A 19,706-nucleotide genomic window follows, 5' to 3' on the forward strand; every position below is an offset into this window, starting at 1 on the left:
CTGACATATGTTCAAAACACAGAACAACTTTCACTACTAAAAATGGATTAACACCACTCGGGCATCAAAGAGATGCAGTATTTTGCCAGGATTATTATTTTTGTAGTGGGTCAACTCATAAACATGTCATACTCTCTGCAGGAACAAACATCTGCAAAGACAACAATGGTGGCTGTGAACAGTTGTGTCTTTACCGTGGCAACGGGGAGCGCACTTGTGCCTGTGCTCATGGCATGCTGGCAGAAGACAATCGCAGCTGCAGAGACTATGACGGATACCTGCTGTACTCGGAACGTACCATACTAAAAAGCATTCACCTCTCAGACGAGACAAACCTCAATGCACCAATAAAACCATTTGAGGACCCTGACCATATGAAGAATGTCATCGCCCTCAGCTTCGACTACCACGGAGGTGGAGGGAAAGGAACGAACCGTATCTTCTTCAGTGACATTCACTTTGGCAACATCCAGCAGATCAATGACGATGGGACAGATCGCAAGATTGTTGTGGACAGTAAGTTTTCAGTCACCAGTTGCATTTCACTGTTTTCTGCATTCCCAAAACAAGCCCAGAACTTTTCTTAGCTGCGCAGCTCCTAAACACTTCACCACTCTGTGTAGATGTATTTTGGCTGCGTTACTCTGCTGCTATTTATTTTTGGTTAAATTCACCCCATTGATATATGAAATCTTCTTGATACTGTCAACATCTGTCAAGAATTGACACTTTCACACACAAATACACTCACACTGCTTGTGACGGAACTGTCTTTTAAATGTCACTCTCTGAATAATTTAAGAGTATGTTGTTAGATTTGATCCAAACAGTTACTGTATAAGACCCCAAACCTGATCTTCATGAACAATATTCAAAACTCGAATTCTAGGGTGTTTATTGATGTTGTACTGAGATTTTTTAAAAAGGACATAACAGAATGTATTTCATTTAGAAGAGTTAAACTAGAGGAGGTTAAGGAAGTGTATTCATTCTCATAAGATTAAGATGAGATAAGTGACAATTATTATTATTCATTATTATCATTTTTAAGATTGAATTGATTAAAATTGACAACTTTGTTTGACCCATATAGATAATTAAAATATGAATATTGGTAAATTACCCATAACACAATTTGTGACAAACCGCCTAATGGAATAAACTGTGGATGAAAACTCCTCTTTACATCTGCAGTTGAACTCCTCACAGTTTATTATATTTAACATCACTTGTAGAATTTCATATGTAATCTCAAGGTATATTTCAAACATAGTTTATTTGTGAAAACACACATAAAGTACATGCTTACACTTTCCAGACCGAGTAATATGTATAAGTTTAGTCCAGAATTAAGTTAATAATAGTTATTATTTTCACTTTTTGGTTAAAGAGTTAGTGTTGACCTCTCTCTGACGTTGTGTCCAGTTCGAAAGGCCTTACTATGTCTCTGCTCATCACACATAGACAACTGATCAGACAGTTTTTGCAGCATGCCCAGCATGCTCTGCCTAGTTCTAATAAGTCTTGTCTAAACTTCTGCGACATTAAGACATACAGCACAGGGTTTATCACTGCTACTGAGCATGACAGCAGTCTGGCCAGAAGGGCAATGGTACTGTTACCATGTGAACCATTTAGAATTCCTCCAATGATGGAGAACATGAGGGCATAAGAGGGAAGCCACAGCAGAGTGAAAGCTAGGACCAGGACAGCCGAGGTGTGAGTAACTTGGCGCTGATAACGTTCCAACTGTGGAGCGTTCCCTATCCGTCGTGCATGCCGGAGGAAACAGTAGATCTTGGCGTACATCAGTACAATGATTCCAAGTGGTAGAGCAAAACCAAAGAGGAAGAGGGCGATGCTGTAGACTAGCTGGCTGAAGTCAGACAGGAAGGCAAAGCAGTATACTGTATGTGACACTGTAATTGTGCGGAAGGCAAACTGTGGTGCTGCCAAAGCTGAGGCCGGAATCCAGAGCAGAGCCACTGCAGGCTTAATGCGCTTGTTCATCCTTAAACGATAGGCCCAGATGGGGTGTACTACTGTAAGGTAACGTATCACAGCCAAAGCTGCCAGGGTAAAAACTGAGGCAGTTGAGCACATCACACCCAGGAAGCTGATGGCTTTGCACAGAAAATCACCAAAAGGCCAGAAGCCCAGGGTGAAGGCAGAGGTTTGGAAGGGCAGGCAGAATAACAGGAGCAGGTCAGCAGCACTCAGAGCCAGCAGTAGGGTGTCTGTACCATGGGGAGGTTGACTCTCTTTTTTTCTTCTTCCAGTTAGGATAGTGATGACCAGTATCTGGCCCACAAGTCCAGTCACCAGAATCAGCACATCCAGGATTAGCACCAAGGCTCTGATCAAGGCCACATGTTCTTTGTTCCCTTGGTCAGTGCCACTGTTGTTTATATGCCCCAAAGTCTCCATACAGTCACGGTAAAAGCTGGTGAATTTGATACACTGTCGATGTTAAGTATCAGAACAGCATGCAGTATCTGGGTGACTGATCTGTTGGCTCCAGTGCATCTCTTAAACTATATTAACAGGCATAATTACACTCAGCTGAGGCAGCTAGTACTTTGATAATGATAGCAATTAGTTAAGCTATTAGGATCACACTGGTTATTTGGCCTCTTCGCTGATGTATATTGTCTGTGCTCTCTCAGGAGAAAAGAATAAAAAGAAGTATCTTGTAAATAATTTTTGTTGCAAAAGCTGTAGTTTAGATTTGCAAAAATAAGGAGGATATCCTTTTCCAAGTGCCTAAAAATGGTTAAGTTGTCTTCTTCCTGAGCAACATGATGGTTCTGTTGGTCTCTGGATGAAAGTCTTGTGAACTTTTTAAAGATGGTTGAACATAACACTCCTTTTCTGAAAGGAAAAAAAGGCATAGAAAACTCAGAAAAACATTTTTTAAAACAGTTTTTATTCAGAGACCATGTGACTTGACATTTAAAAGCAGTCTTTAGACAGCTGCATCAGCACATGCTTTGTAATTTAAGCAGAAGCTGTTTGGGTCAGAACTCAGATATATGTGAGTGCAGCATCTTGCTACGTGGCTGTACTGATTGTTGACCCTGTGAAGCAGTCGACAAATTAATCCCAGTGCCTGCTAAAAGACATTCCTTTTTAAAAGCAGTCAATCCTACTTAATGCTAAGTGCTCACCACAGAAGAAGACATCTTGCCCATTTTGAAGCTCCTCAGATACTCTTAACATGTAGACTCCACCAGCAGACTTGATGTACAAAAATAAGTGGCATTAAATACATTAGTAAAAAAAAAAGTTGATTAAAATAGCGGATAACAAAATAACTTCTCTGGTGTGACATGGACTGTCATACTACTCCTGAGATTGACGTAAAAGCTCTATTCTGTGTGGCAGTAGTCTTCCCAACAGGTTCTATGCACTGTTTGCTCAGTAACCAGGGGCTGAACTAGTTCGGCCAATGGCAGGGCAGACTATGATGTCTCTCATTATATAATCCTGGCCTGTAAACACTTTATTTATTCCTTTTAAGTGTGTGATTTTCCTGCAGTCAAAGCAATTAACTTATTGTACACGCTTTCTCATTTCTGTTTGGTACAGATTGTTGAGTTTGAAAAAATACAAGAACAATTTGTTTGTTTGACTATATATTTATCCCAGAACTGGCCATTGAGTTACAGGTTTGTTAACAATGTGTTTAGCCTTAAAAAAATGTATTGTATTAGTTGTTGAGTACCATACTTTGACGTCAAGCTGAAACATTTTTTAAATGGCAATTATATACTTTTAGCCAAGCGCAGACAATAAGTTCAGATTTTTATTGTGTGCCTTAAGTGGTCATAAATGTGGTTGCTAGTGTTACTGGAAGACATGGCTACACACTATGGAGCCTGCAAGGGTACACTGACCTTTTCCATAGTGTCTTATGTGTCTCATGGGCTCCACAGAAAAAAACATTTTACCACCGTGTGTCATATCAGTGCTTGGTCAAAGGATAAAAGGGAAGAATAGATATTGGAAGAAGATGTTTTATCCTCTCCATTCATGGCTGGATTTTTTTCACTCTAAAAGTTAGTCTAGTTCCAATTGGAGTTTTGTTCCCAGAATGAGAAGCCCAGACCAAGACTGAGCATATACACAAGTTTGTATGTGCAAGCAGATAACCATGAAATGACCGGATAAAACAGACACTTTAAAGTCTCTCCAGGAACAGCTGCTCTGGCAGACTCTCAGATCTGTGTGCTATCACTGTCAGTTTACTCTTTTCCTTTTCGCCTCCTCTTATTCTTCGGCAGTGTTACACAATTCAAAAGCTGATGCAAGTGGATGTGGAAACCCGAAAAGCAATTACCGGCACCTCTTTAGTAAAGTCTCTCGGAGTTGATTCTGGGGCAACTGTGACAATAATCAATGTTTTGTGGAGTTCTCGCTAAAGGTTCTCTTTAAAGCTCATACTTACACCGCTGAGATGTTTTTTTCCAGAGTGAAATAAAGAGTTTGTTATTTTCTTCTTAAAGTTTTGGCTTGGCAACAGCAAAAACAAAATTGTTAAAATATCACCATGGGTCCAACTTCCTCTCATTCTGTTTCACAGATGTCGGGTCAGTTGAAGGCCTGGCGTACCATCGAGGTTGGGACACACTCTACTGGACCAGTTACACAACCTCCACCATCACTCGCCACACTGTGGATCAGAGCCGCTCTGTGGCATATAACCGTAACACTGTAGTCACTATGTCTGGCGAAGACCACCCCAGAGCCTTTGTGCTGGACGAATGTCAGGAGTGAGTCATTGATATCAAATCTTGTTGTTCTGCACTAAATCACGATCCTTTTTTTTTCTCTCTTTTCTCTGGTACAGCAGATTTGTTTTAGTTCAATCAGCCTTAACATTTTTGACAAAGCTCTCACTGCATGTCATAATGCTTGACCTCTGTTTGCTTCCAACATAGTCTCATGTTCTGGACCAACTGGAATGAGCAGGCTCCCAGCATCATGAGGGCCTCTCTGAACGGAGCCAATGTGCTCATTATCATCGGCACTGACATTAAAACTCCAAATGGTTTGGCTATAGATCACCGTGCTGAGAAACTCTACTTCTCTGATGCCACACTCGACAAGATTGAACGCTGCGAGTATGATGGAAGCAGCCGTTACGTAAGGCAGCCCTTTAATTTGACTTTTTATAAAGATGTTTACAAAGTGCACATGCATGCTTCATGAACCTGAAATCATGTTCAACAAGAAATCATGTTCTGTCTCAGGTCTTGCTGAAGAATGAGCCTGTCCATCCTTTTGGCCTGGCTGTCTATGGAGATTACATCTTTTGGACTGACTGGGTGAGGCGGGCTGTCCTTAGAGCTGACAAGTACACCGGAGGAGATATGAAAGTGCTACGTGCTGACATCCCTCAGCAGCCCATGGGCATTGTTGCAGTTGCCAATGACACCAATAGCTGTGAGTATCACTGCTATATTATCACCAGTGTTGTCATTTTTAAGCATTAGACATGCAGAGAAAAGTGTGTTCTGATAAGGCACTTCATTATTATCTCCTGACTAACCCCCCTGCGTTCCTCAGGCGAGTTTTCTCCTTGCCGATCAAATAACGGAGGTTGCCAGGACCTGTGTCTGCCTACATCTGATGGACGGGTCAACTGCAGCTGCCGTGGAGACAGACAACTTCTTGAAGATAACACCTGCTCTTGTAAGAGAGACAAAGGAAACATTTTCAACAGTTTGACAATGTTTTCTTAGAAAGCCTTCCCCTCAAGAAAGACTTTTTTTTCCCCCCTAAATTTGTGTTTCTTTCTCACCAGCACTGAATATATCATGCGGGAGTGTCGATGGCTTTGAATGTGGAAATGGTGACTGCATTAACTACAGCCTTACCTGTGATGGGATGGCCCATTGCAAGGACAAGTCTGATGAGAAGCAGTCCTATTGTGGTGAGTTTTTAAATTATTGTAACCAGTGAGTTGTCGCGGGTTATTTCCATTTTACATTGGAGATACATAGTGGTTGTGTTAAGACTAGTTTAGAATGAGTATACAACATGGTATTAGAACAATAGAAAAATGATAGCCATAGAATAGTCCCATTGTTTTTAGTATTTTTAACTCAAGGGTTAATTAAGTTGGTAAAGTAGTCAATATGATTTGAAACATGCATTGCAACTCATCTGTTGTGTTTCCAAAGTAGTGAATTGATAGATTTAAATAAAAAATATCCGCACCTCTCTTTCTCTGTAGCCAATCGCATTTGTAAGAAAGGCTATAGACGCTGCATGAACGGCCGCTGTATCGGCCACCAGTTCTGGTGTGATGGCACAGATGACTGTGGAGACCATTCAGATGAACTGCCCTGCAACGGTAAGTATTCTTTGTCCAATTCAAAATTTTTACAGTTGCACAAACTTTATTTCTTTTTTTTTTTTTTTAAGATTTACATGTTATTAGATTTGTTCTTCCCGCACAAAACTAATCTTCTGTGTTTTTCTATCAACTGGCACTTTTAAATTATGTTTCTACAGGATTATTTTTTCATGAGATGAGTCCTTATGTGGTTTTGTTACCTTATTGTTACCTTAGCTGACTCCTTTTTTCGAAGGAATTTTAATTGTACTTACTCAGGAGTTGTTACTATATATTTTCCTGCCCTAGTGTACTGCTCACAGTGAGTTTATAAACTCACTTTCTTTTTTCTTTTAGTGACACTGTGCAAAACAGGGGAGTTCCAGTGCAAAGATGGAAGCTGTATCTCCAACTACAGCCGTTGTGACCAGGTGGTCAACTGTGGGGACGCAAGTGATGAAATGAACTGCCGTATGTAATCCACCATATTTCTCATTGGTCTTCTCCATCCTTACTCATTTGCTAATGGGAATGTTTGGAGAAAATTCCTTTTGAAGAAAAAAAAAGCCTGGACTTTTCTGAGTCTAGTTGTTCCAATTGTAGTTTCTGGACTGCAGTCTGCAGAGCATATAGAAGCACTGGCTTCTAACAGTATCCTGGAATGAGGATGATAACATAGCAATCAATTCAAATTGCCACCTATTTCCTCTCTGTTCTTACAAAGCTGGAATGTCTGAGTAGTGTACACAAAAAACAATGTGTAATTTCACATGAAATTAGATGATTCAGCAGGTTCCTATGGGATTGTATTGACTTTTGTGAATGTGTGAAAACATAATTTTATTTCTGTAGAGTTTTAAAGCTTTATTGCTTTGGTCTTCAAATGGTCGTGGCCCCTGTTCCTTGTTCAGAACACTGATGCTGCTGTTGGTTACAGTGCATAAGCGGATCGGTGTCATTTGAAAGCTGAATTTGGAAACAGTAGCTGCATTTTAGAAGAATGAGATTTATTCAGTCTGTAATTAATGTAATTTAAAGATTTTGTAGCTAGCAATGTAGCTTAGAGAAACCTTTTAATTTTTCTCAGAACCAACGGATTGCTCCCGTTTCTTCCGCCTTGGAGTTAAAGGAGCCTCCTTCCAGAGTTGTGAGAAAACCACTCTGTGTTATCTGTCCGCGTGGGTGTGTGATGGCAACAATGATTGTGGAGACTTATCTGACGAGAGAAACTGTCCAGGTGAGGTCCCTTGTTTCCTTTCTAATTTACTTTTAACTTTTCTTAATGCATCAGAGGCCCAGCATCATGTTTTCTTGTTCTTTTTCAGATAAACGAAAGCTTAAATGTCCAGTCAACTTCTTTGCTTGTCCCAGCGGTCGCTGCATTCCTATGAGCTGGACATGTGATAAGGAGAATGACTGTGAGAACGGCGCAGATGAGACACATTGTGGTGAGTCTTATACAAAGTTGTCCTCCTATTTTTACACAAAACATTCCAGAAAGTTCAGGTTGTTTTTTTTTTTTTAGACTTCCCACTGCGGATAGAAAAACTGAATATTAAAAATATAATTTTTGTTTCCTGAAGTAGAAGGAGAAAGTACAGCATATAAAGTAAAGTGTGATATCCTATAATGTATATGTTGTACAGAGTGAAGTGGCTGAAACACACAAAAAATTAAAGTTCTTTCATCTTCCTTGCAGATAAATTTTGTACATCCTCCCAGTTTGAATGTGGGAACCATCGCTGCATTTCCAGCCACTGGGTGTGTGACGGCTCTGATGACTGTGGCGATGGTTCTGACGAAGACCAGAAATGCAGTAAGTAGCATTTTGCTAGTTCCTCCTCCCTCAGTCTTAGTGCAGTCATTTGACTGCATGCGCAACATTCTATGATGTCATTACATCATGTATATTTTGTATTTAATCACAGAGTCCAAGACCTGCAGTCCCGAGGCTTTCCAATGTCCGGGCTCTCATATGTGTGTGCCTCAACGTTGGAAGTGTGATGGAGATAAAGACTGTCCAGATGGAGCCGATGAGAGTGTTAAAGCTGGCTGCCGTAAGTGAGACGGTTACAAAATGACCACATGGACAATCTGTCCTCCTGTGTTATGACTGCATAGGTGCCCAGAAATATTGTAGCTTAATTTTCATTAACAAAAGTGTGATTCTTTCTGCTTCCAGTGTACACCAACAATACATGTGACGCCAAGAATGAGTTCATGTGCCAGAACAGGGAGTGTATCCCCAAGCACTTTGTGTGTGATCATGACATCGACTGCTCTGATGGTTCAGATGAATCCCCAGAATGTGGTGAGTTTTTTCTGTTCATGGAAGAAAAAAATACAGGAGATTAAATGGGATTCTGGGACATTCTTTTTTGGATGACAGTATTGGTTGAAATAATGGGATTATTTTTGTTGAACCGTCAACTGAGTTTGAGGGTACTTATGTATGATTTCTTGCTCTGGTGTAGAGTACCCAACATGTGGTCCAGATGAGTTCCGCTGTGCCAATGGCCGTTGCCTCAACCAGAAGAAGTGGGAGTGTGATGGAGAGTTTGACTGTCAGGATCGATCTGATGAAGCTCCCAAGAACCCTCGATGCACAGACTCGGGTAGATTCATGATCAGTATTTTTTTCTTAACAACTTCTCCCTAACGAATTGTTATCTTGTTTCAAAGACAGCAAGTCTAGTAAATGTAGCATGTCTAGCCCAAGCTGAATGTAACTGAGATTCACAACAACATCACAACATTTCCTGGTGTGTCATCCAGTTTTCTTAAATATGTGCTCAATAAGAGAGCAGTTTAAATTTTAGCAAATTACATATCTCAAAGAAAGCATTTGTACATAAGGGACCCCATTGCAAACTACTTTAAAACCTAGACTTTTAAATCAACTCTATTAATGTAATAAGAGTAAGAGTAATATGTTACTTCTGTCTCAGAAGCGACTCTAATTCACCTTGCTGTTTGTCTGTGATTTTAGAGAGGACTTGTAATGAATCGGCTTTCATGTGCCATAATGGGAAGTGTTTAAATGAGACTCTGCTGTGTGACCGTAACGACGACTGTGGTGATGGTTCTGATGAACTCAACTGCTTCATCAATGAGTGTCTCAACAGTAAGCTGAGTGGCTGCTCGCAGCTCTGTGATGACCTCAAGATTGGCTTCAAGGTAGGCCATCTAATTGGTTATTTAAAGGATTTTTTTTCACTTTTTAACTGTTTTGTTCCAAAGATCTGCAAAGGAAAACTCGATCAGTTAAACATGAGTTAAAGAGGAACCTGATGTAAAAAGGTCTGGAACCTCCATCTCTGGTCTCGTAGTTATGCAAGACAATAACACATTTTAGCCCTCCTTCGTTTTTCTTAAAGTAGGTATCTGATGTTAGAACAGCTGGAACTCTGGGAGAACTCTGGGAGAGACTTTGAACACCTGCCAGATATTTTTTTAATATTCTGGGGATGTGTAGTAGATTGAGTAATTGTGAGTTTGGTGTTTACACTAAATATATACATATTGTCATTTCATAATGAAAGGTTTTTCCTCACTGTGTGTACCAGATTAGTTGAATACAAATTCCCAAATGTTGCAAATAGGTTTGAAAAATTCAAGCTTGTTTTGACTGGTAATGAGTACATTCTTTAAATGGTAATGATAAATAGACCGTACTCACACACTCAGCACTCGCACAGATTCATACACCGATGGATGCAAACAAACTGGATGTCAGCTTATCTTTTACCCATGTTGTTTGTTGTGTGACAGCTTTCAATGTTCAGTTTGTAGATAGTTATGTAGCTATTTGACAATGACTGGTTTTCATGTAGTAGTAATTCCATTTGAGATAGTTCTGAGGGAGAAATCAAGCTGTTGTTGCAAGGTAAAATATATCTCTTACACCACTGCAGGCTCTTGTAACTGGTCCAGATTAATACCAGAATCATTAATCAGGGAGATTTTGACATATCTTCTCTGCTCTTGGCCCCTTCAGTGCAGGTGTCATCCTGGCTTTCAGCTGAAGCGCAATGGGAAGACGTGCGTGGATATAGACGAGTGCACAACCACCTACCCCTGTTCTCAGCACTGCCTTAACACACATGGCAGCTTTCGCTGTCTCTGTGTGGATGGCTTTGAACTCAGCCCCAATGACCCCACCATCTGCAAGTCCACATCTGGTAAGGCAGACACGTGTGTTTTCATTACAGTAGATACATGCATCTGGTTCAGTCCTGAGTAATTTGCTTTTCTTTTGGTTCTTTGTGTGTAGAAGTGGAACCCTACTTGATCTTTGCCAACCGTTACTACCTGAGAAAACTCAACCTGGATGGCTCTAACTACACTCTTATAAAGCAGGTGAGATGCATGGTTCTCAGTTTGAATAAACTTTTCATGTTCTTGCTGTAATCACTCATCAAATACTGTTCCTGCTGCATTTTTTTTCAGGGTCTCAATAATGCAGTGGCTCTGGACTTCCACTATGCAGAGCAGATGATCTACTGGACAGATGTGACCACTCAGGGCAGCATGATTCGACGCATGAACATGAATGGAAGCAACATAGAGGTCAGCGAGGAAATCTTGACATCTTTAATTTAATTAGATATTTGAGCTCTTTCTTTTAGTGAAGCACTGGATACAGTTGATACATTTGATACATTATTGATGACGTTCACTTTTAGTTTTGTAAGTTATGTGAGTGTCAGCTAAGAGAGTTATTTGCTGTGTTAACATTTGACCGATCAACATTACAGGTTTTGCACCGAACTTCCCTGAGTAATCCAGATGGTTTGGCTGTCGACTGGGTTGGTGGAAACTTGTACTGGTGTGATAAAGGCCGGGACACTATTGAGGTGTCAAAGCTTAATGGTGCCTACCGGACTGTGCTGGTTAACAACGGCCTTAGAGAACCGCGTGCTGTGGCTGTGGATGTACGCTATGGGTAAGAAACATTAAGTTAAATTGTAACTTTGAAGATTTTAGATGTCAGGTAATTATGATTTAAATATTGTATCCATCACCTTCTGGTTAGGTACCTTTACTGGTCTGACTGGGGTGACAACCCCCACATTGGGAGAATTGGGATGGACGGCACCAACAGAAATGTCATCGTAAAGGATAAGATTACCTGGCCCAATGGGCTAACTTTGGACTTCATCAATGACCGTATATATTGGGCTGATGCCAGGGAGGATTACATCGAGTTTGCCAGCCTGGATGGCTCTAACAGACACACAGGTAACAGACAAGGAGGCTCTGCTAAGAAACAGGTTCAATTACAGGGTACGTTTTAGATTATCTGGCTTAACAAACTCTAACAACAAAGACTGTTCTAGGAACACTGGTCATAAACTCTGTAAATCAGTGCAGGTTTTCAGACGGGATATGTGCGCACTCATCTGGACAAGTTGCTGTTGTTCTCAGATGAGCAATCATCATGGAACTGGAGTCGCATATTTGTAATAACTCTAACAAACTGTATCTAATATAACAATTTTAGTATAGATAACAGACTTGAAGATACACAGCTCCAGATTTAAAGCAGAAAGAAACCTTTCAAGTATTTGTAGTTATTACATTTTTCTTTATTTTTTAAATTAAATTAAATTATTATTTAATTTTTTTAAGAGAATGATTTGGTCAGGAAGTGGTGCTTAAATGTGTCGATCCCCTATCTCAAATAGCTCCAGAGCAAGTTAAGTGTCCAGCATAAGTTGCCATGGTGATCCAACCCTGTATAGATGTGAAGAGTACAACCTGAAGTTTCCTCTCTAAATCACATCCTGCTTTTGGTAAAAGCCCTTCTGTACACAAAATTGTTATTCCGACCATGTTTTCGCACTAGGAACAGCTTGACAGGCAGAACATGCTCCTTCAGTTGCATGCTTTGGCCCGTATATTAGTTTGTAGAAAGCAAAGCAGTCTTTTTCAATGATAATGTGATTTTAAAAAGCTTTCTTGAAATGAACTCCTATGGAGGATGTATGCCATTTAATTGCTACTCTAAACTTAAGTTAAGTTAAAAGAAGGATTTTTCTGCATTATATTGATTTTGTCTTCTCAATTAAACCAGCAGAGAACTGGGAAGCTTTCACTGTCTTTTATCTCATCAAGTTAACAGAAGAAACAGTTTATTACAACACTGCAGTGATATTGGCTCTAAGGTTGGATTTTCCTTATACAATTTTGAAGGTTTGCAAAGTTGGGGCATTCTGTTTCAATGATTATTCTTTTGTCAACAAGCCATGCACACACACACCTGTTTGTGAGTAACCAAGTATAAGTTGGCAGGTTAGATGGTTGTCCACTGGGCTGAAGTCTTGCTTTAGAGACCCAGCCGCCGACAGAAAGCCTGAAAAGGACTGGTTGTTCTGATAATTGAGGCGTCTAGCATGCATAATGAGTTCATAACACTAAGATGTATAGCTTACTTGCAACAATAGATGATATTGTCTCCCAACCCGGCACAATGGAATTCTGTTGTGCACCAGGGGTCTGTCTTGAAAATTTGCATATTCACTAAGCTCTGCACATACGGACAGCATCCCATTTTTGATTCCGTAAAGAACCTACAAAATGTAAGATTGTGTGTAGATGGGGAAAGAATACTATGAACAGAACAAAACTGACATCTGAGATAGTATTAAAAATCATTTCCTTTTTTTTTTGAGAACAGTGCTGATGAAAACATGTTGGATTTAAACAAAAATGTACATTATTGCAAAATTACAAGAGCAAATCGTGACGAAACGCCTCGTGATTTTGTATTTGCCTTGTGGTCTACCATCAGTGATTTCAGTGAATCATCACCCATCACCCATCCTTGGATACAAACATACACATCTGTGTGTATTTGTAGAACAAGACTTAGTTTGTTTGAATTCAGATATGGACGGACTAAAGGGCGCTCTGTGCTAATCTGGCTAATATCTCAAGTCATTCTGATGCTGTAAAGCTGCTATCGCAGTTTAATTATTTAAAGCACGTTGTTTGTGAAAATCAATACTAAAAATATTTGTCAGCTATTAGTGAGGTGTTTCAAACTAGTGCCACATGTGTGATGTTTTTGAATTGCTGTGATCTTTTTCCAAAACACTGATCTTAGTCTGTGCAAGCACCTGAGATTCCATGTATGTGTTGGCAGAAAAAGTGCAATTAGAGTGTAAAACCTAATGAGGTGTGGAACCCATTACGTAACACGATACAGAGGAGTCACTATAGCTGTGTATGCCACCCTGCCTCCATTTTACATTTATACAACAGGAAGTTTCTCTTTCAGAAGCAACATCTGAGCAGCAAGAGTAAAAAATGAGTCATGGCTGTAAATCACTGAATCACAAAAATGTGATTTCCGACATGTAATATTAGCGAATCAGGTGTGCGGTGTCATATGTTGTTTGCACACTTTATCTACCTGTTTTTTGGAAAGCATAATGCTTGAGTTTTTAGCGTAGCATAAAGGAAATTGTATAATCAATTGTTTGTGTCCTCAGTTCTTAGCCAAGACATCCCTCACATCTTTGCCATGACGCTGTTTGAGGAGTACATTTACTGGACCGACTGGGAGACAAAATCCATCAACAGAGCTCATAAGACTCTGGGTACCAACAAGACCACCCTGATTAACACCCTGCATCGGCCCATGGACGTACACATTTATCATCCCTACCGCCAGCCAGAGGGTAAGAGGCATACTCTTAAAATGGTCATTTTAACAGCTTTAAAGGATGAGTAAAATATTCTCCAACCGTTGCTGAGGCTGTCCATATCTGTTATATCAAAGAGTCGTTTTTATAAAATTCAGTTTATTGATTTGTTTTTTGTTATTAGATTTCCTAAGTACATAATGATGCAAACTCCTGTAATCATAATTGTCCTTCCTTTAATACACTTCTGCCATGTGTTCTTCAGCCATATCATATTTGTCTTTCCATTTCCCAGTGCTTAACCACCCATGCCAGACAAACAACGGCGGTTGCAGTAACCTCTGCCTACTGTCACCGGGAGGAGGCTTCAAGTGTGCCTGTCCCACCAACTTTTATCTGGCCAGTGATCAGCGAACTTGCATGTCCAACTGCACAGCTAGCCAGGTTAGGAGACTGCTGTATCATCATTTATGGATCTATGAATGAATAACTACAGTGTTTTTTCATAAAGCAGTGGCTCATTGCAGAATGTTTAATGAATTGACAGCTGGCTGGCTGCCTAGTGCTCCATTAGCTACCATCTGCTCCTGTTAACATCAGTGAAGCCTTGCAGCTCAAGCTTTATCCCCTCTTTGATTTTTTTTTTCTATTCCTGATGTAGTTTGTGTGCAAGAACGACAAGTGCATTCCTTTCTGGTGGAAATGTGACACTGAAGATGACTGTGGCGACCGGTCAGATGAGCCTGCACAATGTCGTAAGTGTCTGAGGAGGTTATTTAGGACTTGATGGTGTGGCCACATTCTTGTAATCTTATATATGAATGAGATGCATTTTGATCTTGACACATTTAAGGGACTTTTCTACAGAGAGGAGCTGAAATTATAAAATATTGTTTGGCAAGTTCAGTATGACCCTGACAAACTGTGATGTTCTCTTGATAGCGGAGTTCAAATGCAGGCCAGGACAGTTTCAGTGTCGCACGGGCATCTGCACCAACCCTGCCTACATATGTGATGGAGACAACGACTGCCAGGACAATTCGGACGAGACCAACTGTGGTACGTCTCTCTTTTTATACACAGACATAAATCCATATGATTTCCAAATAATCTTATCTTGGGTGTTTTCGAAGCACTTGGAGAGAATAGTCGACTCTTAATAATCACAGTAGTACTTTATAAGTAATGACTGATAACTCTCAAATTTGCTTTCCCAGATATTCATGTTTGCCTGCCCAGCCAGTTCAAATGTTCCCACCCAAGCCGCTGTATCCCAGGCATCTTCCGCTGTAATGGCCAGGACAACTGTGGAGAGGGGGAGGATGAAAAGGACTGCCGTGAGTGCCTGTCCTTTTTTCATCTGCCTTTGCTTACTTTACACAGTAACTATAAATCTCTTTTCTCCTCCCACAGCTGAGGTAACATGCGCACCCACTCAGTTCCAGTGTGCCATCACCAAACGCTGCATACCTCGCCTCTGGGTGTGTGACCGGGACAACGACTGTGTGGACGGATCTGATGAGCCCGCCAACTGCAGTAAGGCTCTAATTTAATTTTCACATAGCTTTTTCTTACTTGTTCTAATTGACTATCAGTGTAACGATGAACATTTGTCTTTCCAGCCCAGATGACTTGTGGTGTGGATGAGTTCCGATGCAAAGACTCCGGACGCTGTATCCCCGCTCGCTGGAAGTGTGATGGCGAGGATGACTGTGGTGATGCGTCAGATGAACCAAAAGAGGAGTGTGGTAAGAATTACTGCAATGAATATAATTTTATTAGCTTTGATGTTTTATTTTTTGTTCTTTCGCTGATGATGACACTGTGTGATTTGTACAGCTGAGAGGACATGTGAGCCATACCAGTTCAGATGTAAGAACAACCGCTGCGTACCAGGACGTTGGCAATGTGACTATGACAACGACTGCGGTGACAACTCCGATGAAGACAAGTGCAGTAGGTGTCACTTGGGTTATGAAATGCTTCTGTGCTTCATACTGTCAACATCTACAAGCTCACCTTGTTTGCTGTCACTAACTCTCCTGCTCATGCCTTGTCTACTGGTAATGTAATCACTTTGCACCTTCAACTTCTAACATGTCAACAGACTTGTTAATTTCATTGTCCCATTCACTGTCATTTTGGGTGCATCTCACCTCATCTGATATTTGTTTCATTTCATACTGTCCCTTGGCATGAGCCAGAGGTAAGTTATTCCACCTCCCATATTTAGTGTGACCTCTGTGTCATGTCTTTTACTCTATGCTGTCTTCGTGCTTGTGTTCATGTTCCCCTGTGATCTCCACTGACCTGTGAGAGTTTGCAAATTGAGCTGCAAATTGATAATTTTGGTAACATTTCTACCCTGCTACTAAATGCAACAGTTTAAGGGTAATATGTATATATAAAATATCACTAAAATCAAACGGTGTTCCTTTCACTCTCTCACATCACACTTTGAAACTGTCATCCCTTGTCTCGTGTTTCATGCTGAAAGTTAAAACTGCCATAGCTCACCTGATCGTCACCGGTGTTGTCAGTGACACAAGCACTCTCCTTCTTCTTTTGTAGTGCCTCGACAATGTTCAGAAAGTGAATTTGCCTGCACAAATGGCCGCTGTATTGCCGGGAGATGGAAGTGTGATGGAGATCACGACTGTGCTGATGGATCTGATGAGGTGCAGAGACTCAGTGTTTTGTTGTTGAGGTGTTATCTCAATTATCTATCTATGGACACCTGCATGTGTATTTGTCACATTTCAGGAAATTCCACGTCAGGTTAGGCATATTAACTAAAATCTTTCCTTCTACAACTTTTTTGTTGGAAACAGAAGGAAAACTTGAATTGTCTTCATTTTCCACAAGTCTGTTTTTTTATGATTGGCTCCAATTTAAGGGTTCTCAAATTCACAGAAATTTTTTATATTCTCATTTAGGTTAGGTTAGGTAACTTTATTCATACCCGAAGGTAGATTCGGCTGATTTTCAAAGTGAATGTGTAACACCAGTCTAGAGTCTACAGATAAAGAAATAGTGTGTCGGTTATTTCTGACGTGTTTGCAGCACTCTTTGTTAATGCACACTGTCTCTGATAAACAAACTAATAAAGGAGATGGTGATGTGGTAAACTTTATGGTACATCACAATGTGGTGGTACCAACCACAGCAATAAATTACTTAATTCCCTCCTTAGAAATCAACTTAGTTTAGTCTTCACCATGCTCCCTTGCTTTTGTGTTTGATGTATTGAACTTAAAGAAAGGATTGTTTGCACAAAGTAAGACACAATATTTTCAGCATCTTCAAAAATGTATGATTTTCTATAATTCTGAATTTTAAAGAGATGAATTCTATCCAAAGAGATCTACTTGAGTCATTCAAAATTATCTTCTTATTATTGACTTTGTAAGTTTGTAAGCTGACTTTCAGTTTGTGTGTGTTATGATGCATCTTTAGAATGGCTGTGCTCTGAAGTGTGATAACGACCAGTTCCAGTGTAAGAGCGGACACTGTATTCCGATCCGCTGGCGATGTGATGCTGACCCTGACTGCATGGATGGCAGTGATGAGGAGAATTGTGGCAGTGCTGGTAAGCTTATGTTTGTGGAAGTGAATAAATAAGTTGATTTTTATGGAAAGAGAAATGTGGGACTTTTGACTTGTCACACTTTTGCTAGTTGTGTCAAAACACTTAGTGTTTCTGTACTCAGAAAAGAATTAAAAAGATGAGATTTGTCATGTTTGCAAAAAAAATGTCTTCCTTGTTCTTCTTCTCAGCTGGGCGTCACTGCCCTCTGGATGAGTTCCAGTGCAACAACACTCTGTGTAAACCACTCGCCTGGAGGTGTGATGGCGAAGATGACTGTGGGGACAACTCTGACGAGAATCCTGAAGAATGCAGTCAGTTTAGCCTTCTGAATCCCCCAAATGTTAAATGTCACTAAGTCTTTGTGTTTTGTCTTGACCTGTTTCCTTTCCTCTGCTTTCTCTTGTCTTCCCTCTCCTTCAGGGAGGTTCCAGTGTCCCCCCACCAGAGTGTTCCGCTGCCAAAATGACCGTGTGTGTCTGCAAGTGTCAAAGAGGTGTGATGGTGTTAATAATTGTGGCGACAACTCAGATGAACTGAACTGTGGTAAGTTGTGGCGTTTTTCAATAAAAATAGTGAACTTGCATGTTTTTAGCTTGGATTGAAATGATTGCTTAGCTGACTGATTTTACTTCTACAGAGACCACTCCAGCTACTCCCACATGTGAAAAGGATGAGTTCCTGTGTTCTAATGGCAGATGTATCAGCTCTACTCTGCGCTGTAACTTCTTTAATGATTGTGAGGACTATGGCTCTGATGAGATCAACTGCAAGACAGGTGCCCTTTTGTACTGACCGCATGATGTCTGAAAATGTTCATCTTTGAATGCATCAATTCATCTTTTGTGTGTGTTTGATACCAGAAACAAAGCTGAACGACTGTCGGAGTAACAGGACTCAATGCGGTGATGGAGATGAGGCCCACTGTGTCACCAATGGCACAGACTCATTCTGCTCTTGCAAACCAGGTTTCCAGAAGATAGGACACCACACCTGTGGAGGTACAATGCAAAAAGCACATTATTCCTCAATGCAAATATTAACAATTCAGATGTTAACAGTTTGGACACAATGAGCTTGGTTGTAACTTTTCTGACATTATTTTCCTTTGGTTGTCCCAGATAAGAATGAGTGTCTACAGTTTGGAGTATGTTCCCACATCTGCAACAACACCAAGGGCTCTTATAAATGCAGCTGCCACAAGTACTTCAGCAGGATCCATGACACCTGCAAGGCTGACAGTGAGGACCAAACCTTCATTAGCTTTATATACCTTCCTTTAAGGCTATATTTATGTTTTTTCCAACTCTCATAGATCTAATTACTTGGACCATCATTGTGACTTTTTCCTCTTTACCTTCTAGACATGAACAGCAGTCGACAGATTCTCTACATAGCTGATGACAATGAAATCCGGAGCCTGGACCCTGGCATGCCAAACTGGCGCTATGAACAGACCTTCCAGGGCGATGCTAGTGTGCGCATTGATGCCATGGATATACACGTAAAAACCAACCACATCTTCTGGACCAACTGGCACACTGGTCGCATTTCCTCATATGAACTCCCCGGACCATCAACTTCCTCCAACTCTCATCGAAACCGACGACAGAGCGAGGGCAGACACACCAACCTGCAGGTAATGCTGGTCATATATGTTCACAAACATCACTCACAAAAACACATGTATGGTCTAAAGGCCTTTCTGCTTTCATCCAGATTAAGGAACTAAAGATGCCCCGTGGTATAGCAGTGGACTGGGTGGCTGGTAACCTGTACTGGACCGACTCTGGTCGAGATGTCATTGAAGTAGCTCAGATGTCTGGTCAGCATTGCAAGACCCTCATCTCTGGCATGATAGATGAGCCTTATGCCATTGTAGTGGACCCACAGAGAGGGTAAGAAAGACAGTTAAGCTGTTTGGATTTAGAACAAACATAAATTACTGTCAAGACTTTTTTTTTTGTTGCCATATGTTTTGTAAATGTGTGTTGCTTTCCTTCAGTACCATGTACTGGGCAGACTGGGGAAACCACCCTAAAATTGAGACCGCTGCCATGGATGGCACACTTAGACAAACTCTAGTCCATGAGAACATCCAGTGGCCCACAGGTTGGTATTGTATGAGCAC

General features: G+C 40.7%; 2 protein-coding genes across 4 annotated transcripts in view; one reads left to right on the plus strand and one right to left on the minus strand.

The window, feature by feature from the left end:
- Positions 1 to 19,706, plus strand: part of LOC140272432 (low-density lipoprotein receptor-related protein 1-like) — an 81,296-nt gene that overhangs the window by 54,979 nt on the left and 6,611 nt on the right. For all 3 annotated transcript variants that reach the window (XM_072367880.1, XM_072367882.1, XM_072367881.1), the window contains 38 exons: positions 142 to 516; positions 4,583 to 4,772; positions 4,941 to 5,145; positions 5,253 to 5,445; positions 5,569 to 5,694; positions 5,807 to 5,935; positions 6,239 to 6,358; positions 6,698 to 6,811; positions 7,428 to 7,577; positions 7,666 to 7,788; positions 8,040 to 8,156; positions 8,269 to 8,397; positions 8,523 to 8,651; positions 8,815 to 8,955; positions 9,330 to 9,517; positions 10,338 to 10,521; positions 10,614 to 10,699; positions 10,790 to 10,909; positions 11,098 to 11,285; positions 11,376 to 11,581; positions 13,837 to 14,025; positions 14,285 to 14,433; positions 14,651 to 14,744; positions 14,932 to 15,048; positions 15,207 to 15,326; positions 15,403 to 15,525; positions 15,612 to 15,737; positions 15,829 to 15,945; positions 16,561 to 16,667; positions 17,446 to 17,578; positions 17,767 to 17,889; positions 17,999 to 18,121; positions 18,216 to 18,353; positions 18,439 to 18,576; positions 18,697 to 18,816; positions 18,940 to 19,214; positions 19,295 to 19,473; positions 19,581 to 19,687. In XM_072367880.1, coding sequence (XP_072223981.1) covers positions 142 to 516; positions 4,583 to 4,772; positions 4,941 to 5,145; positions 5,253 to 5,445; positions 5,569 to 5,694; positions 5,807 to 5,935; positions 6,239 to 6,358; positions 6,698 to 6,811; positions 7,428 to 7,577; positions 7,666 to 7,788; positions 8,040 to 8,156; positions 8,269 to 8,397; positions 8,523 to 8,651; positions 8,815 to 8,955; positions 9,330 to 9,517; positions 10,338 to 10,521; positions 10,614 to 10,699; positions 10,790 to 10,909; positions 11,098 to 11,285; positions 11,376 to 11,581; positions 13,837 to 14,025; positions 14,285 to 14,433; positions 14,651 to 14,744; positions 14,932 to 15,048; positions 15,207 to 15,326; positions 15,403 to 15,525; positions 15,612 to 15,737; positions 15,829 to 15,945; positions 16,561 to 16,667; positions 17,446 to 17,578; positions 17,767 to 17,889; positions 17,999 to 18,121; positions 18,216 to 18,353; positions 18,439 to 18,576; positions 18,697 to 18,816; positions 18,940 to 19,214; positions 19,295 to 19,473; positions 19,581 to 19,687 — 5,691 coding nt within the window. The remainder of the gene's footprint in view (positions 1 to 141; positions 517 to 4,582; positions 4,773 to 4,940; positions 5,146 to 5,252; positions 5,446 to 5,568; positions 5,695 to 5,806; positions 5,936 to 6,238; positions 6,359 to 6,697; positions 6,812 to 7,427; positions 7,578 to 7,665; positions 7,789 to 8,039; positions 8,157 to 8,268; positions 8,398 to 8,522; positions 8,652 to 8,814; positions 8,956 to 9,329; positions 9,518 to 10,337; positions 10,522 to 10,613; positions 10,700 to 10,789; positions 10,910 to 11,097; positions 11,286 to 11,375; positions 11,582 to 13,836; positions 14,026 to 14,284; positions 14,434 to 14,650; positions 14,745 to 14,931; positions 15,049 to 15,206; positions 15,327 to 15,402; positions 15,526 to 15,611; positions 15,738 to 15,828; positions 15,946 to 16,560; positions 16,668 to 17,445; positions 17,579 to 17,766; positions 17,890 to 17,998; positions 18,122 to 18,215; positions 18,354 to 18,438; positions 18,577 to 18,696; positions 18,817 to 18,939; positions 19,215 to 19,294; positions 19,474 to 19,580; positions 19,688 to 19,706) is intronic.
- LOC140272436 (galanin receptor type 1) lies at positions 1,291 to 3,260 on the minus strand. Its single transcript, XM_072367888.1, has 2 exons — positions 3,168 to 3,260; positions 1,291 to 2,871 (listed from the first exon to the last, which is right to left on the minus strand). Exon 2 carries the CDS (start codon positions 2,425 to 2,427, stop codon positions 1,393 to 1,395), a length of 1,035 nt encoding a protein of 344 aa, XP_072223989.1. The 5' UTR covers positions 2,428 to 2,871; positions 3,168 to 3,260; the 3' UTR covers positions 1,291 to 1,392.

Source organism: Leuresthes tenuis, unplaced genomic scaffold (genome assembly GCF_036924035.1).
Source record: "Leuresthes tenuis unplaced genomic scaffold, fLeuTen1.0.hap1 SCAF_16, whole genome shotgun sequence".
Classification (NCBI taxonomy): domain Eukaryota; kingdom Metazoa; phylum Chordata; class Actinopteri; order Atheriniformes; family Atherinopsidae; genus Leuresthes; species Leuresthes tenuis.

Coding starts and splice junctions, on each gene's coding strand:
- LOC140272436 (XM_072367888.1), bottom strand. CDS start 2,427: ATGGAGACTTTGGGGCATATAAACAACAGTGGCACTGACCAAGGGAAC.